Source organism: Canis aureus, chromosome 35, assembly GCF_053574225.1.
Source record: "Canis aureus isolate CA01 chromosome 35, VMU_Caureus_v.1.0, whole genome shotgun sequence".
Lineage (NCBI taxonomy): Eukaryota > Metazoa > Chordata > Mammalia > Carnivora > Canidae > Canis > Canis aureus.
Genome location: NC_135645.1, coordinates 4,011,385 through 4,030,184, shown reverse-complemented (window position 1 = coordinate 4,030,184; position 18,800 = coordinate 4,011,385). Strand labels below are relative to the sequence as shown.

General features: G+C 42.9%; 1 protein-coding gene across 23 annotated transcripts in view; it reads left to right on the top strand.

Moving 5' to 3' along the window:
* KALRN (kalirin RhoGEF kinase) overlaps positions 1-18,800 on the top strand; it is a 660,095-nt gene that overhangs the window by 263,337 nt on the left and 377,958 nt on the right. For all 23 annotated transcript variants that reach the window (XM_077884356.1, XM_077884355.1, XM_077884353.1 and 20 more), the window contains 2 exons: positions 14,145-14,336; positions 17,906-18,037. In XM_077884356.1, the coding sequence (XP_077740482.1) occupies positions 14,145-14,336; positions 17,906-18,037 (324 nt within the window). The remainder of the gene's footprint in view (positions 1-14,144; positions 14,337-17,905; positions 18,038-18,800) is intronic.

The following is an 18,800-nucleotide window of genomic DNA, read 5'->3' as shown; positions in this document are numbered from 1 at the left end:
CCATGACCAATTGGGAATTATTCCAGGATTTTGAGGTTGGTTTAACATCAGTAGAATAAAAAACAAAAACCACATAATCTCAATAGACTTAGAAAAAACATTTAAAATCCAACACGTTTTCATAATAAAAACATTCAACTAAATAGGAATATTTAGAAGAGAACTTTCTCAACCTGTAAAAGGGCATCTATGAAAAACCCACAGCTAATATCATACTTAATGATTAAAGACTAGATTTGTTCCATCTAAGATTGGGAACAAGACAAGGATGTTTGCTCTTGTCACTTTCTGTTCAATATTGGAAGTTCTAGCTAGAGCAATTACTCAGGAAAAAGAAAAAAGATCCAAATGATAAAGGCAGAAGTAAAACTATCTCTATTCTCAGATAACATGATCTTGCATATGGGAAATCCTAAGCCGTCCATTAAAAACTATTAGAAGTAGTAAATGAGTTCAACAAGATTGCAAGATGCACAATCAATACTCAAAAATCAATTTTATTTCTACATACTAACAATGAACAATCTGAAAATGAAACTAAGAAAACCATTCCGTTTACTTAAGAAGAATAAAATATTTGGGGAAGTTTTAATTAAAGAGGTATACTACTTGTACTCTGAAAATTATAAAAACATTATTGAAAGAAATTGAAGAGCTAAATAAAGGGAAAAACATCTCATACTTGTGGATTGAAAGACTTTTTATTTGTTAAGATGGCAATCAATCTACAGATTCAGCATATTTCTGTCAGAGTCCCAGCTGGCTTGTAGAAGCTGATTCTAAAATTCACGTGGAATTACATGGGACCCAGAATAGCCAAAACAATCTTGAAAAAGTGGAAGGACTCCTATTTCCTGACTTCGGAACTTTCCACAAAGCAACAGTAATCAAGACAGTGTGCTCCCAGCATGGGATAGACATACTGATCAATGGAACAGAATTGAGAGTCTATTAATTAACCCCTTATGTCTATGGTCAGCTGAGTTTTGACAAAGATATGAAGATCATTCAATTTGGAAAGAATAGTCATTTCAACAAATAGTGCTGGGACAACTGGATAGCCCCATGCAAAAGAATGAAGTTGGACCCTTTCCTCACATTAAATTAAAAGCAAATAAATTGGACTTCATCAAAATGAAAAAACTTTGTGCTTCAAAAAATATAATCAGGAAAGTGAAAAGATAACCCACAGAATGGAGAAAGTATTTGCAGACCATTTGTCTAATAAGGGACTTGTATACAGAATATATAAGGAGGGATCCCTGGGTGGCGCAGCGGTTTGGCGCCTGCCTTTGGCCCAGGGCGCGATCCTGGAGACCCGGGATCGAATCCCATATCAGGCTCCAGGTGCATGGAGCCTGCTTCTCCCTCTGCCTGTGTCTCTGCCTCTCTCTCTCTGTGACTATCATAAGTAAATAAATAAAAATTAAAAAAAAAAGAATGTATAAGGAATTCTTACAACTCAGTGACCAAAGACAAATAACCTAGTTTAAAAATGAACAAAGGCGAAGCACCTAGCTGGCTCAGTCAATAGAGCATATGCCTCTTGGTCTTGGGGTCATGAGTTCAAGCCTCAAGCTGGGCATAGAGCTTACTCTAAAAAATGGATAAAGATCAGTATAGACATGTCTTCAAAGAAAATATACAGGTGGTCAATAAGTACATGAAAAGATGTTTGACATTGATAGTCATCAGAGAAATGCAAATCAAAACCACAATGAGATATTTCATACCCATTAGAATGATTATAATCAAAAAGTCAGATTATAACAAACATTGGCAAGGACTTTGAGAAATCCAAACCCTCACACTAGTACGGTGTGGCCACTTTGGAATACAGTCTGGCAGCTCCTCAAACAGTCAAACATAGAGTCACCATATGTCCCAGTGATTCAACTCCTATGTATATACCCAAGAGAAATGAAAACATATGTTCACACAGAATGTCCATACATTGCACACAAGTGCGTATAGGAACATTATTCATAATAACAAAAAGGTGAAAATAACCCAAATTGTCCATCAACTGATGAATGGATAAACAAAATATGGTATATGCATGCAATGGAATATTATTTACCCATAAAAAAGGAATGAAGTGCTGATACATGCTGTAACATGGATAAACTTTGAAAACATTTTACTGTGTGAAAGCCAGGTTCCAAAGGCCATATGATTCCATTTGTATGAAGAGTCTAGAGTAGAAGGAAGGAAGAGAGAACCTATAACCTATAGAGAAAGGAAGTATATTAGTTGTTGCTTAAGGTTGGATGGATGGGAGATGGGGAGACAATAGCTAAAGACCTTCTTTTTGAGAGGATGAAAATATTCTAAAATTGACTGTGGTGTTGCTTGTGCATATCTGTGTACTAAATACTAATAGTATACTCAAAAACCATTGAATTGCATAGTTTAAGTGGGTGAACTGTATGGTATGTGAATTGCATCTCAATAGAACTGTTTTAAAAAGAAGAAAAAGACACCTGGAGTATGGGTGTTTTGTAAGTGGGTTCCCACTATATTTAGGATAGAACCTTATTAATGGTTAAAGAGAGTGGCCATGACAGAGCGTGGACACCAACCCCGGTGATGTTACAAGGCTGAGGGAGGAAGATAGGCGTGTGCCACTCGGCATTCACTCATTGGTATGCTCAGCAAACTTTTGCTGTTCGTATTCTCTATGCCTTTTGCTAGACCCTTAGAACAGCAGGAGTCACAAGTCACAAAGCGGTCTTCAAGGGAGCTTGCAGTTTAGGCATCTTCACATTCATGTCCCTAATGCAAAGAGAATTTTGCCCACTAGGATATAAGCTGCGGAGGGTACCTTTGTCTGTTTTATTCACACCTGCATCCCTAGTACCTATGATAATGCCTGGCACCTCATAGGTTCCTAATAAATACTTATTAAATAAGGATATTAAGCATGCCACAGCATCTGCCGACAGCCCGGAACAGAGTTTGGGCAGCAAGGATGCAGAACTGGTAAGGTGGGGCCATCACTTCCGCGGGAGGCCTATGGGTCATGGCGCTAGCAGAAGCTGAACAACCCTTGGAAAGCAGGGGAATGAGAGCAATGGTTTCCATCAGGAATGGGCCTGGGAGCCAGGCTGCTTACAAGGCCCCCAAATGAAGCATACTAAATTCCAGGAACTAGTGGACTGGATGATCTCTCATGGTCCACCTTGACCTCGAGCATCTTTGTTTCTGAGGTTCTAATCCTAAAGGTAGAGGTAAAGCAACTAAAATGTGTTCCTCCCTGACAAGAGTGAATGTGATCCTAGGTTTGCTGTCAACACTGGGATTCCTAAGGCGGGCCTTCTGAGGAAACCTATACTTGTAAGATATTGCACATATCACCAGCCAGACCTATTCTTACGAATCAAGCTGAACAGGATGCGGCATTTGTATTTCCACAAACAGCCCTGTGGGTGGAATTTCGCTTTTCTTCCAACCCAGTAGGAGGATTAGATTTTATTTTCTGATCTGCTCGGTATCCATTTATGAATCCTTGCTCTTGGCACCATTGTCAGAATTAAACATGTCCTAAGGAAGGAGGAAGATGCTTTGGAGGGGGCCCGGGGAAACTGGTGCACGTGGCTACGGCCCCAGGCCTCATCCTGCTGCCCACTCTAGTCCCCTGGGGGAAGTTTGAAAAAAAAAAAAACACCCCATCTGGACCCCACAGCCCTAGACTCTGCTTTAACTGTGCTGGGGTGGAGCCCAGGAAATAGGTACAAGGTTGAGAACCAGATTGAGAATCATGGGCTCAGGGTGAAGAGAAAAAAGCACCTGACAATGGCCAGGGGTCAAACTCTAAAGCTACCAGATAATGAGCCTGTGGAACTGGAAGTGAGGATTTCCCTTTAAGATCACGAGGCTCCAGAGAGAAGAACTATCTGTCTTTATTCCCTGCTCTTAGCTCCCCATCCCAACCTTTTTAGGTGCCCCACTTGACTTTGTGCATTGGTCTCTAATCAGCTTTTGTTTTGTTTTGTTTTGTTTTGTTTTGTTTTGTTTTGAGGGATTGGCTTCAATTCAACAGAAAAACCTTAGGGATGCTCCTTGGCTCCCTGCGGCCGAGACTTTCTCAGCCTTGTCCTGATGCACGGTGCTGGCTCTTCTCACCAGTCAGCCAAACAGCCGGGTCCCTTCTGAAAGCCTGCTCTGAGCTGATCCCCAGGGCCTGGCTGACCACTCAGATTTTACCTTCTCTCTTGTTTGTACACCCCCTCCAGGCCCCAGACTTGCCTCTTCCTCCTCACTCCTAATTCTCTGCCCACAGCCCTAGGACCTCTTTCCTGGCTTCGGTCCACTGCTCTCCAAGGCCTTCCATCAACATGTCCCTTGACCTCAGGTTATTTGCTGGGCCCTCTTGGTGTGTGCATCCCTTGAACCTCATGGCTCAGTTTACCCACCCACTCTTACATACTCACATGCAGCCAGTGCCTGCTCCCTGACAAGTTTGCAGCTGCCAAGGAGTTAATTTGCCTGAAATTCAGCCAAAGCTGACTCATGCCTCTTCTTTGAGGTCTCCTGGAGCCAAATGAAAAGCATGAAATGGCCTATGAAACCTAGCACGTCAGATGAGATAATGTACACAGAAGGGCTTAAACCGTAAAGCTTGACACAAATATAAAATATTGATAAAAATAAGCAGCAGTAATGTTGCATATGCCATTCTGGGGCATGGGTGGTAGCCAGCCAGGAATGCCAGATAAGGGACAGAGAGACTGCTCAAGGACATGTAGGCAAGTTTGAAAACTGAGAGGTCAGGACCAGGTAGGCATAGGGGAAGGGAACATTACAAAAAGAAGAGGTCAGAGAGCCTGACATAGCCAGAGGCCCACAAATGAGCAAGAGCTACAGGATTTCCATCAGCAAGTCCTTTTGGCTCCACCCTCAAAACATCTCCAGAATCTACCTTCTTACTTGTCACCACCTCCACAGCTACCACCCTCGCCCAAGCTGCCATTAGCTCCTGCTTGGACTGTTGTTGTAGCTCCTACCTGGTTCCCTTCCAGTCCATTCTCAACACAACTGCCTGAATGTTGCTTCCAAGAGTGAGATACATTATATTGTGTCACTCCTCCACTCAAGAATGCTTTAATGTCTTCCTATCCATCTCAAGATAAAAGCTGAAGTCCCTACTGTGGCTTACAAGGCTCTACATGGTCTAGATCTCAGTTACCTCTCAGATTTCAGCCTCTACCACCTCCTTATCTGCTCCAGTCATCCTCGGCTTCTTGCTGTTTCTTGAGCCCACCAAGGACATTCTTGCCTTGTGGTCTTTACCCCTGCTGTCCCCTCTACCTGGAGCTTCTTCCTGCCCACAGCCACATATTCACTCTCTCACTTCATTCAGAGATAAGCTCAGCTCTCACCTCCGACTTCAGGGGTCAGCCTGCCCTGACTTCTCTATTTTCAGTAGTGTTTCCCAGTCCCATCTCATAGTATACTCTTCTCAGCTGTATTTTATATAGAACTGAAATATGTATAGTAAATATTTATCAATTTATTATCTGACTTTTCTACTAAAATGTAAGCTCCATGTGCATATAGGGATTTTGTCTGTCTTATTCTCTGTTTGCACAGTGTCTTACATTGTTGGATATATAGTTGAGAAAGACAGCAGATTTATTTTATTTATTTTTTTTTTAATTTTTATTTATTTATGATAGTCACACACACAGAGAGAGAGAGGCAGAGACACAGGCAGAGGGAGAAGCAGGCTCCATGCACCGGGAGCCCGACGTGGGATTCGATCCCAGGTCTCCAGGATCGCGCCCTGGGCCAAAGGCAGGCGCCAAACCGCTGCGCCACCCAGGGATCCCAAGACAGCAGATTTAAACTCCAGCAATAAGGCAAGACATCAATTAAAGGAGCAAAGAGTTGCCTTAATCCTGAGCTTTCCAGAGGTTCTGCAGAGTTGGGGATCTGTTCTTCAGGTGACTGGCCTTAGGTTTTCAGGTAAAGATTATTGCTCCAAGGAGGGAGAGAACAAGAGACTCCTGCCCATTCTAGACTTGGGTTATTATGGGATTTTCAAGGGCAAGTCAAGGGCCCCAATAGGGAGACTTCAGAGATGTAGAAACTTTTATTAAATTCTCTCCCCAGAAACCCTATTTCTCTGAGATGTGAATGATTGAATCTTTGGGGGGGAAATTTCTCTTCATCATCTTCTCTCCCTTTAGGGACATCCTTGGCCAACCCAACTGCTTTCCTCTCTATAGAAAGAGTATGAGCACTAGGTGCTAACTGCCACTCTGTGATTCCTGCCTGGTTGTGTGATCATAGGCAAGTTATTTCAATTTCTTAGAGCCTTACCACTGCGCCTATAAATGGTGGGGATAATGATAGTACTTTGCCAGGGGTGTTGTAAGGATGAGATGTGATCATGCATTTTAAGCACAGCACTTGGCACAGTGTTGTGCTTGGCAAATGTTCAGGTATTATTGTCAGGGTCAGGAGTGCTAGAAGAAACAGTTCTTGTTCTCAGAGTTCCCATCTACAGAGCTTCTCAAACTTTAATGTGCATGCATATTACTTGGGACAATCTTGTTAAAATGCAGATTCTAATCAGAAAGTTGGGAAGGAGCTTGAGATTCTGCATTTCTAACCAGCTCCCAGGCTGTGCCAACACACAGACCGAGCTCTGAATAGCCAGGCCTACACAAGAAAGGGTTTGGAGAGAAAAAACTGATGAATATATTTCCATGAAGCTTTATAGCCTCTGATTTCAATCTTAAAAGGCGGCCTGAAATTACTATATTCTAACCCAGAAGAGCTATATTGTTCCCAGACACTTTCCCCACTGGTTTTCCCAGATCTGATTCCAGCCAAATATTAGGGAAGAATGGGTAATTCTTCCCTAATATTGGAATCCTGCAACACTGTCTCCTACAAAGACACTCACCTCTCTAAAGAAGTTTCACTCTGAACTGAGAAAGGAGAGAGAGACCGATTTCTCTTTTACTAAAATCTGTTCCTGGGTTTCCTTGGCCCTTGGACATATGGCCAGGCACTTGTTTTCATGACTGCTTAATGGTTTGTAAAGCAATTGCTGGAGGAAACATTGCTACAGCAAGCCAAGCGAGAGGGACAGAGGGATTCATGGGCCAATGTTATCTTTGCTGAGCACCGGGGCTGCTCCAACTTCTTTCCTCTCTCCACCCGACAGTGACAGATGGCTTCCACATGGTTTGACCTACTGTCTGGCCAGACCTGACCAGATAGTCATCCATCAACTGCCCTATTTAGCCCCCTTGAGGGCACCCTGTGGTTTGTGGGAGGCAGAAGTTGGAGATTTCATTTAGAGCTCATCACATCTCATAGCTATTGTAGTAGAGTTTCAAGCATGGACAGTTCTTATTCCAGATGTTACTATCCCAGTGTCCATATGTTTCGAGGTGGGATCAGCAGGTTTACATGGTAATGTTAAACTAATTAATCATAAACTGATGCTGTAACAGCAGCAGGACCCAAAGTGCGTTTGGTACTAGTGAAGATGCAAGCGATACATATGGTACCATTAAGCTGGAAAGAGGAGGTGAGGCTCAGCTTTTTCCATTGCTCTGGCACGATCTATCTACTTACTGATACTGAACGCTACTCACGGAGCCTCTGAAAGCTGTATGGGAAAATCTCCAAGTATTTTTCCTTATGGCTCCCTCTCAGTGTGACAAAACAAAAACTTAAATTAATATAAGCTGTAGGGCATGAGAAAAAGATAGCTATAAACAGAAGGATCACGCAGACTAGGAATTCCAGCGCCTTTGAACCTACCTCCTAAATGATTTAATAAGTTTTTTTTTTTTTGATTTAATAAGTTTTTAAACACCTTCTAAGTGGGTGCAAGACATGTCTGGGTTTTATTTTTTTTTTTTATGACTGTAAAATGAGATGGTTACGTGAACTTGGCTTCTAAAAAACTTGAAGTGTGCTTATATTCTTTTCCTTATTAAAGCATAATTTGCTCCTTAAAACTTACCTATTTCACTGGTAGTAAATTGTGCCTTACTTTAAAAAAAAATAAAGCTTTTTTATAGTAAAAAGAGGTGGAGGAGTTTGAGTAATTACAGCTTTCATGGAATGCAACCTGACCAGATTCACTGAAGATATATTAAAATAATTTGTAAAACTATAAAATAATTAAAATACCAAATCTATTAAAATTAAATATACTCTACAACCCCTAGCATTATTTGCAGAGGAAGAAAGCCCCAAACTAGAAACAACTTTTGTGTCTCAATAAAAAGAATGAGTTCAAGAAAAGTAAAAGGTTGAATATAAATTCCCCCTTAGTTCCAACACCCATAGATAGTTGATGCTTTGATGTATTAATATCAGTGGTAAGAGAAAGAGCTGGGGATTAGATACTGTATATTTCCTCTGTATAGTTTTAGAACATTTTCCCCCAGTTACTAAAAATATGTATATCCCAAAATTATTTTTTAAACACGTCTCTATACATAAAAGAATCAAGATGACAAAAAGAGCCTAGAGGGAAGGTCCTACCACCAGGCATATCTGTGCAAAATAAGCATTCAGTAATAATAACATTTGAGTGTGCTTCCCTGCTACACATAATGTTAGTGATATGTATATTCTCAGCTGAGGCCATATTGTTTAAATGTTTTATATTTAGCATTCTGATTTAACATCAGTTTTCGTTTGATCCAAGTGATTTTGCTGAGTATCTTGGCCCTTGGCTAGGTGTTTGCCTGGCTTCCCTCCCTGGACTTTTGGATTTGGAGAGTCAAGGTCTCCACGGCTTGTCTGGACTGAGCCCCTTTTAGGAAAGTGGCCCCTACGTGGCAGCTGTGCCTCACCTCCTGTGGTAATCTTAAGAGATCACAGCTTCCATTTTTCATGATGATAATTTAAAAACTGCAGCCCGTTAATTAGAATAGAATTGAGAGCCCTATGTGCAGAACTCATTCTTCCCAGAGATGAGACAACTCTTCAGGGCTTCCCCTCTGCCTCTCTAGAGGTGAGCACGAGAAGCGTTGCCGCCGGATGACAAAGTGAAGGACCCTAGGCCTGGCCTGGGGAAGAGGCTTCTGACATCAGTGATAAGGCAAAGGGTCTGGCCCCTTGTGTGAGGACAAGACATTCCCACTTCTGGGTACTCTGGAAATGCCAAAGTAGTCGAGATGCCCTAAGAAGGCTATCCCAAGAGGCAAAGACCTCTGGTTTTCCAACTGGAGGTATGAAAGGACATTGTGTTGAAAGGGCATGGCTCACAGAGTGAGTCACTTGCTGATTCTGAATTCTCTGATCTCTCTGGGTCACAGAAAGACCTGGGGACAATTCAGGGCCCAGACCCTTGAATCCTAGGAGAAGGGTATGATGCGCAGGGCAGTGTCCTGACAAGCAGCTAGAGCAGCTTTGCCTGCTGTAGGGCTGGGCACATGTGACAGGTTCCTGTGGAAAGGAACTCCTCCCTGGGAACAGAAGGGGACATTGTGGAATGTTTTTTGTGAAATACTGTGGGATTTGGGGTTGTAGAAATATTTGCCTTCTGCTGGAATAGTTGATAGGTTTTCCTTTTTGTTACGCTTTTTTACTAATACTTTGATGTGATTTGCACTTGATTTGGTGAGTTAATGTCATTCATCGAGTTACCAGTTACATATCAGACAACAGACTAGATACTTTATGTTATCTCACGTAACCCACAGGAGAGCGTTTCTGATTTAGCACGGGGACATATGGCCAAGGTGTAAAATCCCCCCTACTTTTAAGAGTGAAGTGAATGGGGTTCAAATAATACAGTCAGCAAAGATCTGCTCTTACAATCAACCCCTGGCACAGAGCTTAGGGTTACCGAAATGATAGCTTCTATCAAATGATTATTTCTAGAAGAACCAGTATCTCTTTCAGAGTGTGTATTGCGTAAGAACCTTCATTTAGAGAAAAAAATTTAGCTGGGTTTTTAAACAGAAAGTTATCATTATCTTGTAAGCAACTTTGCCTGTGTTTGTAGCCAGTGAGGGCAGCCAGGAACCAGGTTCAAAGTGAAAACCTTTTGGCAGCTGAAAACTTTCATCAAGGTTCTGCCAAAGAGTTCTTTCAGGAGGGTGATGCTTTCTTCACTGATTTTGCTTCATCACCGCACAAGACAAAGCCTTGGGAGAAGGGCCGTCCATCCTGTGATCCCCAATTAATGACTGCAGGAATGAAACAGGAAAACAGAATTTAGGCAACAAGAGCAGAGGCAGGGTATAAGTATAGAGGGCTTTTGAATTAGCGAGATTTTTGCTGGAATTTAATTATATTCTCCAGTTGTGACCAGAGTGATGGTGGAAGGGAGACACCTTGGTGGGGTGGCAGGTAAGATGAGGTGGCTGATGCCACACCCTGTGCTACAGGTGCATTGCATTTGGCAGAGCAGATCCGGTTTACATCTTGGACTACATGAGACTGTGAATAATGATAATGTTAATAGCACTGCATTTATGTGGGGGATTTGTGACCTCCTAAGTTTTTTCTACATTCAATCTGGAAATAACCCTGCTTATTCAAATAAAATGTCTGAAATTATTTCATTCAACCCCCTCATTTTAAGGTTAAAGAATCTGAGGCACAGGGGTAAATGATATCTTGGGTGAGTATTAGAGCTGGACCAGAACTCCTGTCTCCTGACTCCTGGCCAAGTGACTTTGATGCCCTTGACTGATGGACAGCTCTGCGGAGGGAAGGGCACTTTAGGCTGGCAGGGAAGAATGGCAGGGCCAGATTGGAGGGAGTGGAGGAGGTGCCTGGTAGGGAATGGAAAGGCCATAAAGAATGAAAATATCTATTCCTGTTGACTACATCCCCAGAACAAACATGACTCCCAAATGCTCCTTAACAGAGGCATAAACAGTGACACAGAAGAACCACAGGGATGGATTGACCAAAGGCCATGACATGTCTTTGTGCATAATGACTAAGCACCCCTATTTATCCATAAGACTCTTAACCCAGCTCTTGCTCTTTCCTTTTAAGTCATTGGGAGACCTTCTCTACCATTTCTCTCTTTTCATTTGGTTTCTGGCTGCTATTTAGAATCTAGCTGCCCGTTTGTCTCAGGTTCTAGGCTGAAGGAAGATGAAGAAGGTGAGGATGACGAACCTGGACCACATGACTTGCCTGCAGTGTTTTGCTATTTTGAAAGGGGGGCTATAGAGAAGAATAATGAGCAAGTTCATGAGTCAACATTATATTTATCCCTCTATTGTGAGGAATACTCCCTCTACTTCTTTTGTGAAGCATAATCATTTGTTAGTTTTAGTAAGACATTTCCCTGCCCACTGATAAGGAAACAAAAAGACATTGACTGTGCTAGTCTCTAGAATGTGAAATGTAAGCTGTGGTCTTTTGTTTGTTTGTTTGTTTTTAGCTTTCATTTATGATCACAGGCTTCAGGGTTGCAGGGGGCCTTGGAGGACCGCCAGCCTCACCACCCCCTTCCGTGCAGGAAGCCCCTTCCCAACATCCCTGCCAGGAGTTCTGATTCCCTTCCTCTGCATCCCCACAGCGAGTTGTCTCCGCCCCTGTAGGAACACTTACTTCATTTTGCTCTAAATTGCAGTTATTTGAGGACTTTTCTTATCTCAGCTGTGAGCCCCCAAGGGCAGGAATTCTGTCTCATGCCTCTTTGATCTCCCACAGCCCCCAACACAAAGCCTGGCCAACTCTCCATAAATATTTGAATGAGTGACAAAGTGTTAACAGCCTCCAGAGGTGGCCACAGTTAGACATCGCTAATAGCTAGAAAGCTCTTCCTAAAAGTGAGCAGAAGTATGCCTCCCTATGTTCTCTGTGGGGAGAGAATGTAAACAGGCAGTGATGACAAGGGGCCAAGCATCCATAAGATGTCCATGAGGGACCCTGGGGACAGGTTAGTGCCCTGCTCTTACTGTGTTGCTTGCTTCCCATCTGGCCAAAGCACGCAAGATCTTTCCTAGGACAGGAAAACCCAATAGCACTAGATAAATCTGGATAAATGTGGCGGCGGGGGAGGGGGGGAGTGTCAGGATTTGAATCTAGTTTGGAAGGATAGCTCCATTGGATGCTGTCAATGCTGCACCTGTATCCCCTCAACAGACCCTGGCGGTTAAAATGCAGGTGGTTTGCATACACACTGGTAGCTTCCTGCATCTCTCTGACCTGAGAGGTGCGTTTGGCCTGTGTCTGTGTGTAGGTCAGGCTGGAAATGCCATGGAGTTATTCCAGGAGGGACCCTCAACCATGAGCAGTTGGATTTGGTGTATAAAGGAACGACCTCTAATTGCTTATAGCACTAACCCATTAATAAACACATCGTTTATTCATTTTCTTTCCTTTTTGCTTTGACTTGCCCACTCCCTCACCTTGCTTTCTGCAGTCTCATTCAAATAAGTCATCTGACCCAAATTCTTGTCTCAAGTCTACTTTGGGGGCAACCTAAACCAAGACAGTGACACAAGCAAGAAATTTGGGGGAATCCAAATGTCATTCCCTTACAAGACAGAACTATTAAAATCAGTACATGCCTTTTACCTCTTTTCTTTCCAAGTAGGGTTGGTTTTTCTGTCAATTCTATAAAATAGAGTTTAATTTTAAATAGAATCTGTGTCCTAACTCAGAAAACAAGGCTGATAATGATTGCCGAATCTTTGAAGGATAGTTATTTCAAATAACAAGATTCTAGCTCTATTAAGGAAATGTACTGCGTTCAGAAAGGTCTTAGGCCAGACTAAAGAAAGAGATCGCACATGGAGGTCATTAGACATCGGGATGGATTTGTGTTTGAGCACTTCACTTAATCTTTTAAATTTCCACAGAGGCCTTTTAAATGAAGAGAGACCTTCTCAACCTGGCTTGGGTTTGGGACGGAGTGCTTGAGGTCAGGGACAGCTAAGATGAATAGGGGGACCACGAGGGAAGAGGAGAAGGAAAATAAAAAAAACCTTCATTTACCCAGTATTAATGAACTACTCCTGAGCTAATAATAGAGCGAGGAGAAAATGCCATTGCTGAAGAATATTTCTTGTCATTTGAGAAGATCTGTAACAAAGAACAGAGGTGCACAAGCAACTTGCTGCCCTAGTCCTTCTTCAGGCAGACATTGTCTGATTCAGAGAAGCTCTCTGTGGATGCCACAATATTACTTGATTGTTTTGACACCTCAGACAATTAATAGGAAGTAGCAGTTAAAAATAATCATGCTCGCTACTGTCTTGTGTTTGTGGGGGTTTTCTTTTGCCTTGTTTCTTCCTGGAGGGTTTTTTTTTTTTTTGTTGCCCTGGTAGGAAACAACCACACATGGTCATGAATTTTTAATTGGTTATCAAAGATGGGAATGATTGTAAACAAAACACATGATGAGAGAAGTCAACAGGGCCAGGAGAGCCCTACACATGCTTTTTGGGCATACCCCACAGATGCCTTTTTTGGGGTTAGGTAGGGAAATATGTCTAAGTCTAGTAGAGCTAAGAAAGGGTCCCACAGATCTTTTTTTCTAATTCGTTTAGCCAATATACAGTACATCATTAGTTTCAGATGTATATTATTAGCATGGAAGACCTGTTGCTTCAAATGCTCTCTTTATTTGAATCTTGACTGATGGCTAGTGTCCCAGCTCTTTTGGTAGGGAGAAGGGTGGGGCTTCAGCAAATTCTCTTGGTGATAGGAAGATGCATAATTATCATGTGACACATGTCCTTTGCTCTTTTTGATGAACACCACTACCCTATTGTAGGAGGCAATAATGACCTGGGTCTAACTCTCTCCTGAGCAAGAGAGGTGCCTTTTGCCCTAATTTGAGGCTCTGTTTCCATAGTGATTCTTGGAAGCATCATGTTTCCAAAGTGTGGGGAGTGCTGAGGGCATCCATGTAAAGTGACCACATTCATGTGCATTAATAGTTGACACAAAAATTATATTGATGCCCCAGGATGAAAGATCTCAGTTATTATACCTCCTTTCAGCTGAAATTTTATGTTGCAGACAGACTTCGCTTGGGCCCCAAATGGATACACTAGTGTGGCCTATACTAGGCTCTTTCAGACTTTTGTTTTGACTAGTCTCCTTCTCCAAATACTCACCCACCCCAAAGGTGCTCAATGGATGCTGTTCCAGCTTGCCCCAATAAGTGCTCCCTCTCTTCTGCTTCCCAGAATGCATATGTCAACATCAACCGCATCATGTCTGTGGCTTCTCGCCTCTCTGAGGCTGGTCATTATGCCTCGCAGCAAATCAAGCAGATCTCCACACAGCTGGACCAAGAGTGGAAGAGCTTCGCAGCTGCTCTGGATGAACGCAGCACCATCCTTGCCATGTCTGCGGTGTTCCACCAGAAGGCTGAGCAGGTGAGGCCAAGGGAGCGGCTGTGGTTGCTGTTGGTTGGAAGGGTGAGAGTACATACACGGTCTGTGTAGAGAGCCCCTCCTCTCTTCTTGAAACACTCAAGAGCCTGCTGAGTAGTTACAGCGGTAACCCCTGTTCTGCTGCTTTCCTGGCTCCTGTGTACACAAGGAAACGTTGGCCACTCTGGGTGGCTTTGTTTAACATCCACACAAGAAGCAACCTAGAGCTGTTTACATTCTGTTTGTTAGTTTATTGTTGGGGGAGTGTGCCTGTGTGTGTGTTGACCACATTTCCAGAGCATAGACAAAAGGGGTGAAACTAAATACTGATCATTGAGTGCTGAGAGCAGGGGGAAATTACTCCTACATGAAGCATTTGCCATGGGCAATAGTAATGTAATAATTACACAATGGATGGAAATATAATTATTTGTTGCTATTTACTTACTGGTATTGGTCAGTGACATCACTAACCCGTTTTACAGAGAGGAGCACTGCAGCTCAGAGAGATTAAGTGACCTTCTCAAGAACTAGTGGTGTGTTGGGGCTGGCTCTAACCAGCCTATGGAGAGCCAAATGTCAGATTTTTCAGGAAATTTGTGAGCGGGCTATTAAACATTGCCATTACTTAAAATTATATCGATTTAAAGTAAATATATTAAACACAAAGGCAGTAGATACTCAAAACTCATCACTCCCGGTTATTTTACTACATTTTATTATTACTTATGTTCTTGAAATTATATCTATTTGTCTCTGCGTTGAAAATACTATACAGTTGCGTGCTCCTGATGAACTCTTCCCAACTCCACATTCTGTGATGTCACTTGATGGCTTGAAAAAGACCAAGGTAGAAGTTTTACACCATGGGAATCATCGAATGCCATAAACTAGGCCTTGATTTATTGTTTTTGTTGATTATCTGGAGTCTTAAGAAAATGAGGAAAAACATATTTTGAAGTGCAGACTAACCTAAAAGTGTCCTGTCTATAGCTCTTACATTGTGAATAACAGCACACCAAATTGAGGAAATATTCTGATATCCAAAAACTATTATTCCATTTAACACAGAAGTCACTCACATCACTGATGAAAGAGGAATGCTCTGATGGAAGCCTTAAGGTATTTTTCACTTTTGTATCACCCTTCAACACAAGTGAATATATCAACTAGCTTTCATACAAGTTTGTCATTCACAAACAAAAACATTCTTTGAGAATCAGTTGGCTTTATAGAATTTATAATAAGGAGCATTGTATATGTTTTTATTCTCTGTAAATTATGTATTACATATCCTTTATATCAGTAAAGTTTACAATATATTTGTGTATACACACACATATGTATACACACCACACACACACTGATGATTAAACATTTACTAACACACCACTGTGAAAATCACACAATCTACAACAGCTGGGATTTCAACAGAGCTGTGTCTGACGTTAAAGCTTGTGGTTTTAACCTCTAAATTCCTTTCTTTGTATGACATTTGGGTAGCCTACAGATGGTGGAGAGTCCTAGATGAGGTCATACCTTAAATCTCTCCCCCTGTTTTACCCACCTAACATGGAAGGCAGCATGGTATAATTGAAAGAGCCTGCGCTTTGCGGCCAGGTACACGTAGGTTCTAATCATTCACTCTTAGACAAGTCACCTCACCATTTTGGGCTTGTTTCCTCATCTCTAATGCAAGATAATCATAAACCTTACAGTGCTATTATAAGAATGAGGTGGAACATGTAAGGTGTCTATTGTGCTTTTTTAAATCCTAGACATGACTACTGTATTTGTTCAACACACTATCTCGGTATCTTTGTATTTCCCTCACCCGTGTCTGTTTCTACCTGAGACTTCCCAAAGACTGAAATACTTGGGTCATAAGTCAGGGGCCCCACACGTTGAAAGGGATCTAGACCTTTTTTTTTTTTTTTTTTTTTTTTTTTTTAAGGATGATGGTAGTAACTGCTAATGACTAGTTCACTCCTAGGACCAGGAGAATATTCATGTCGAATGGTAGGGTTCTCTCTTCAACCCCACCATTTACACATTTTGTTCAAAGTTTATCCAGATTGGCAAGGGAGATTCAGTACTTCCCTTTCTGCCTCTCCTTGAACTAACCATTCTGTGGGGTCTGCTATAGGACTCTTCGTAGGGCGTTACAGAGAAATCCCAAGGGCCTTGGAGAGGCACTTCCCCCCAAGGTTGACAGATGAATGCCAAGTTGCTTTCAGGTGCCTCTGTAAAATGGTTATTGGTAGAGCAAAGAAGTTTCTGAGATGTTAGCAAGTGTATGCAACCTGATGCTGGATGGCACCTGGCAGGCTTCCAGTTTTGTTAAGCTGTGACCTAATGGGATAAAGACATACGGAATGAAAAATCAACCAGGACAGCCACCAGGCCAGGGTCTGCAAGATGACGGACACCAGGACTGGAACTGAAGCAGCTGCAGAAAATGCAATGCCAGAACCGAGAGTAGCTGGAGGAGTCAGCTTCTAGTTGATGTTTCCTGACTTGGACTGCTTGGGATCAAGACCAATTTTATTTGTATCTATTTTTTAATGCAATTTCCTCAGGTATTTCTAGTCCTTCAGGGAAACTCATAAACCATGCTTCTTTTTAGCTGGGGGAAACAAACACACACCAAACAACAGATTCAAGGCTATTTTTTCAAGGCTATTATGCATTTATTTAGGCAGCTCTTTATTGTCCTCATATGGGCTGTTCTAGGCAACGAGATAAAAAGACATTTAGGCAATTAATTTAAATGGAGCTGTGCACCCAGGCGAGAGGAATCACAGACAGAACCATTCCAGACTGTTGGGTGAAGAATTATTTGCATTTTAGAGGTGTGTTTTTCCACCTAATAAATCCGAGTGATTTCAGTTAGCTCACCTTTTGTGCATGGAGACCCATAGTCTTCCACAGTTGTTAATTTTAATTTTTAAGTAATTTTGTGTCTGTTGAGATCTCTATCTATACGTCACATCCCAGGAACCAGCGCTGCCATAGGCACAGTGGAGTCTGTCCCACCCCTGAGCATACTGACCCAACAGTGGGAATCTCATCCAGCATTAATTAACCTCCATCGCCGGTGGGAAGGGCCTCTGCAAGTTCCCTGGGGTACCTGATGGCCTCGTATGAGCTGTTCTTTGTTCCTCTTCACAACCCATTATACGTGTGTGACAACATTCCGGTTATACTGCACATAGGACAAGCGTGCATAGGACAAGGGGCTCTGAGGTACCCATGTGATGTGGTGAGCTGTTCCCACACATTCTAGCCAGTGTGTAGATTAGCCTGTCGAACACGTAGATGGCTCCCACCCCAGCGGTTTCTCAAGAGTCATCTTTGTGGAAACCACACTTCTTGCAGAGGTGCTTCGTCTGACTTCTTTCAGGGGGTTGGTGTGTTTGTAGAATTAAAGAAAAAACTCCACCCTCTGCAGTGGTCTCTGAGGCTCCCAGAGGTCCTGATGCTTCTTCCCAAGGAATCTGCCCGGCTCTACGAAATCTGCCTCTTGCCCACCCCCCGTGCTCCACACTGACCCAGTTGCTGTCTCCTTTCAGTTCCTGTCAGGAGTGGACGCCTGGTGCAAAATGTGCAGCGAGGGTGGCCTGCCCTCTGAGATGCAGGACCTGGAGCTGGCAATCCACCACCACCAGTCCTTGTACGAGCAGGTGACCCAGGCCTACACAGAGGTGAGGACTAGACAGGACACCCAGGGGTCTCGGGTGTGCGTGGATGTGGGTGCATGGCGAGAGCATTGGGTTGGAGTTGGGAGAAGAGAGAGGCCTCTTCTCTCCCTTTGGAGGCATCTTTAAGATCTTTGATCTATGAATGATGAGGTCTCTGGCCAGGAAGCAGAAACAATGCAGCCATCAGCAGGCGCCACCTTGTTGCACGTGTGCATGTGCACACGCACACACACACACACACAAACCTTCCTCACCTTATGTGTGAAGACCAGACTCTCTCCCCTAGAAGACAAATATAAGAAAGCAAGGCTCTGCTCCTCAGTTTCCTTTCTGGCTGGTGAACAGGTGTGTACACACCAGCTCTGCTGCCCCTTTTATGAATCAGCTCATCAACAAATACCAATGTTCTCACGAGAGAGTCCAGAGGAGAACTCACCATGGGGTAGAGATAAATGTTTACAGGAGTGAGAAGCCGCCATGGATGTGAAGGACAAATTAAAAGACTCTTTCACTGAAAAATCAAAGGCTGGCCACATGGTTCAAGTTAAGAAGGGGGCAGAAGCTTCTTGACTTTGCTTTCCAAGGAAAAGGAAAGGGGCATGTGGGGGCATCTGTGTGGACATAGACAAGTGGGTGAGTTGACTAACTGGCGTGGATTCTGAGGAAGAGGCTGAGGGACATAAAGCCATGGGGCAATTAAGGCAGCCGGATGAGGAGGGGGAAAGCCAATTCACATCTGGCCCATGGGGCAAGGAGAGTTGGGGCA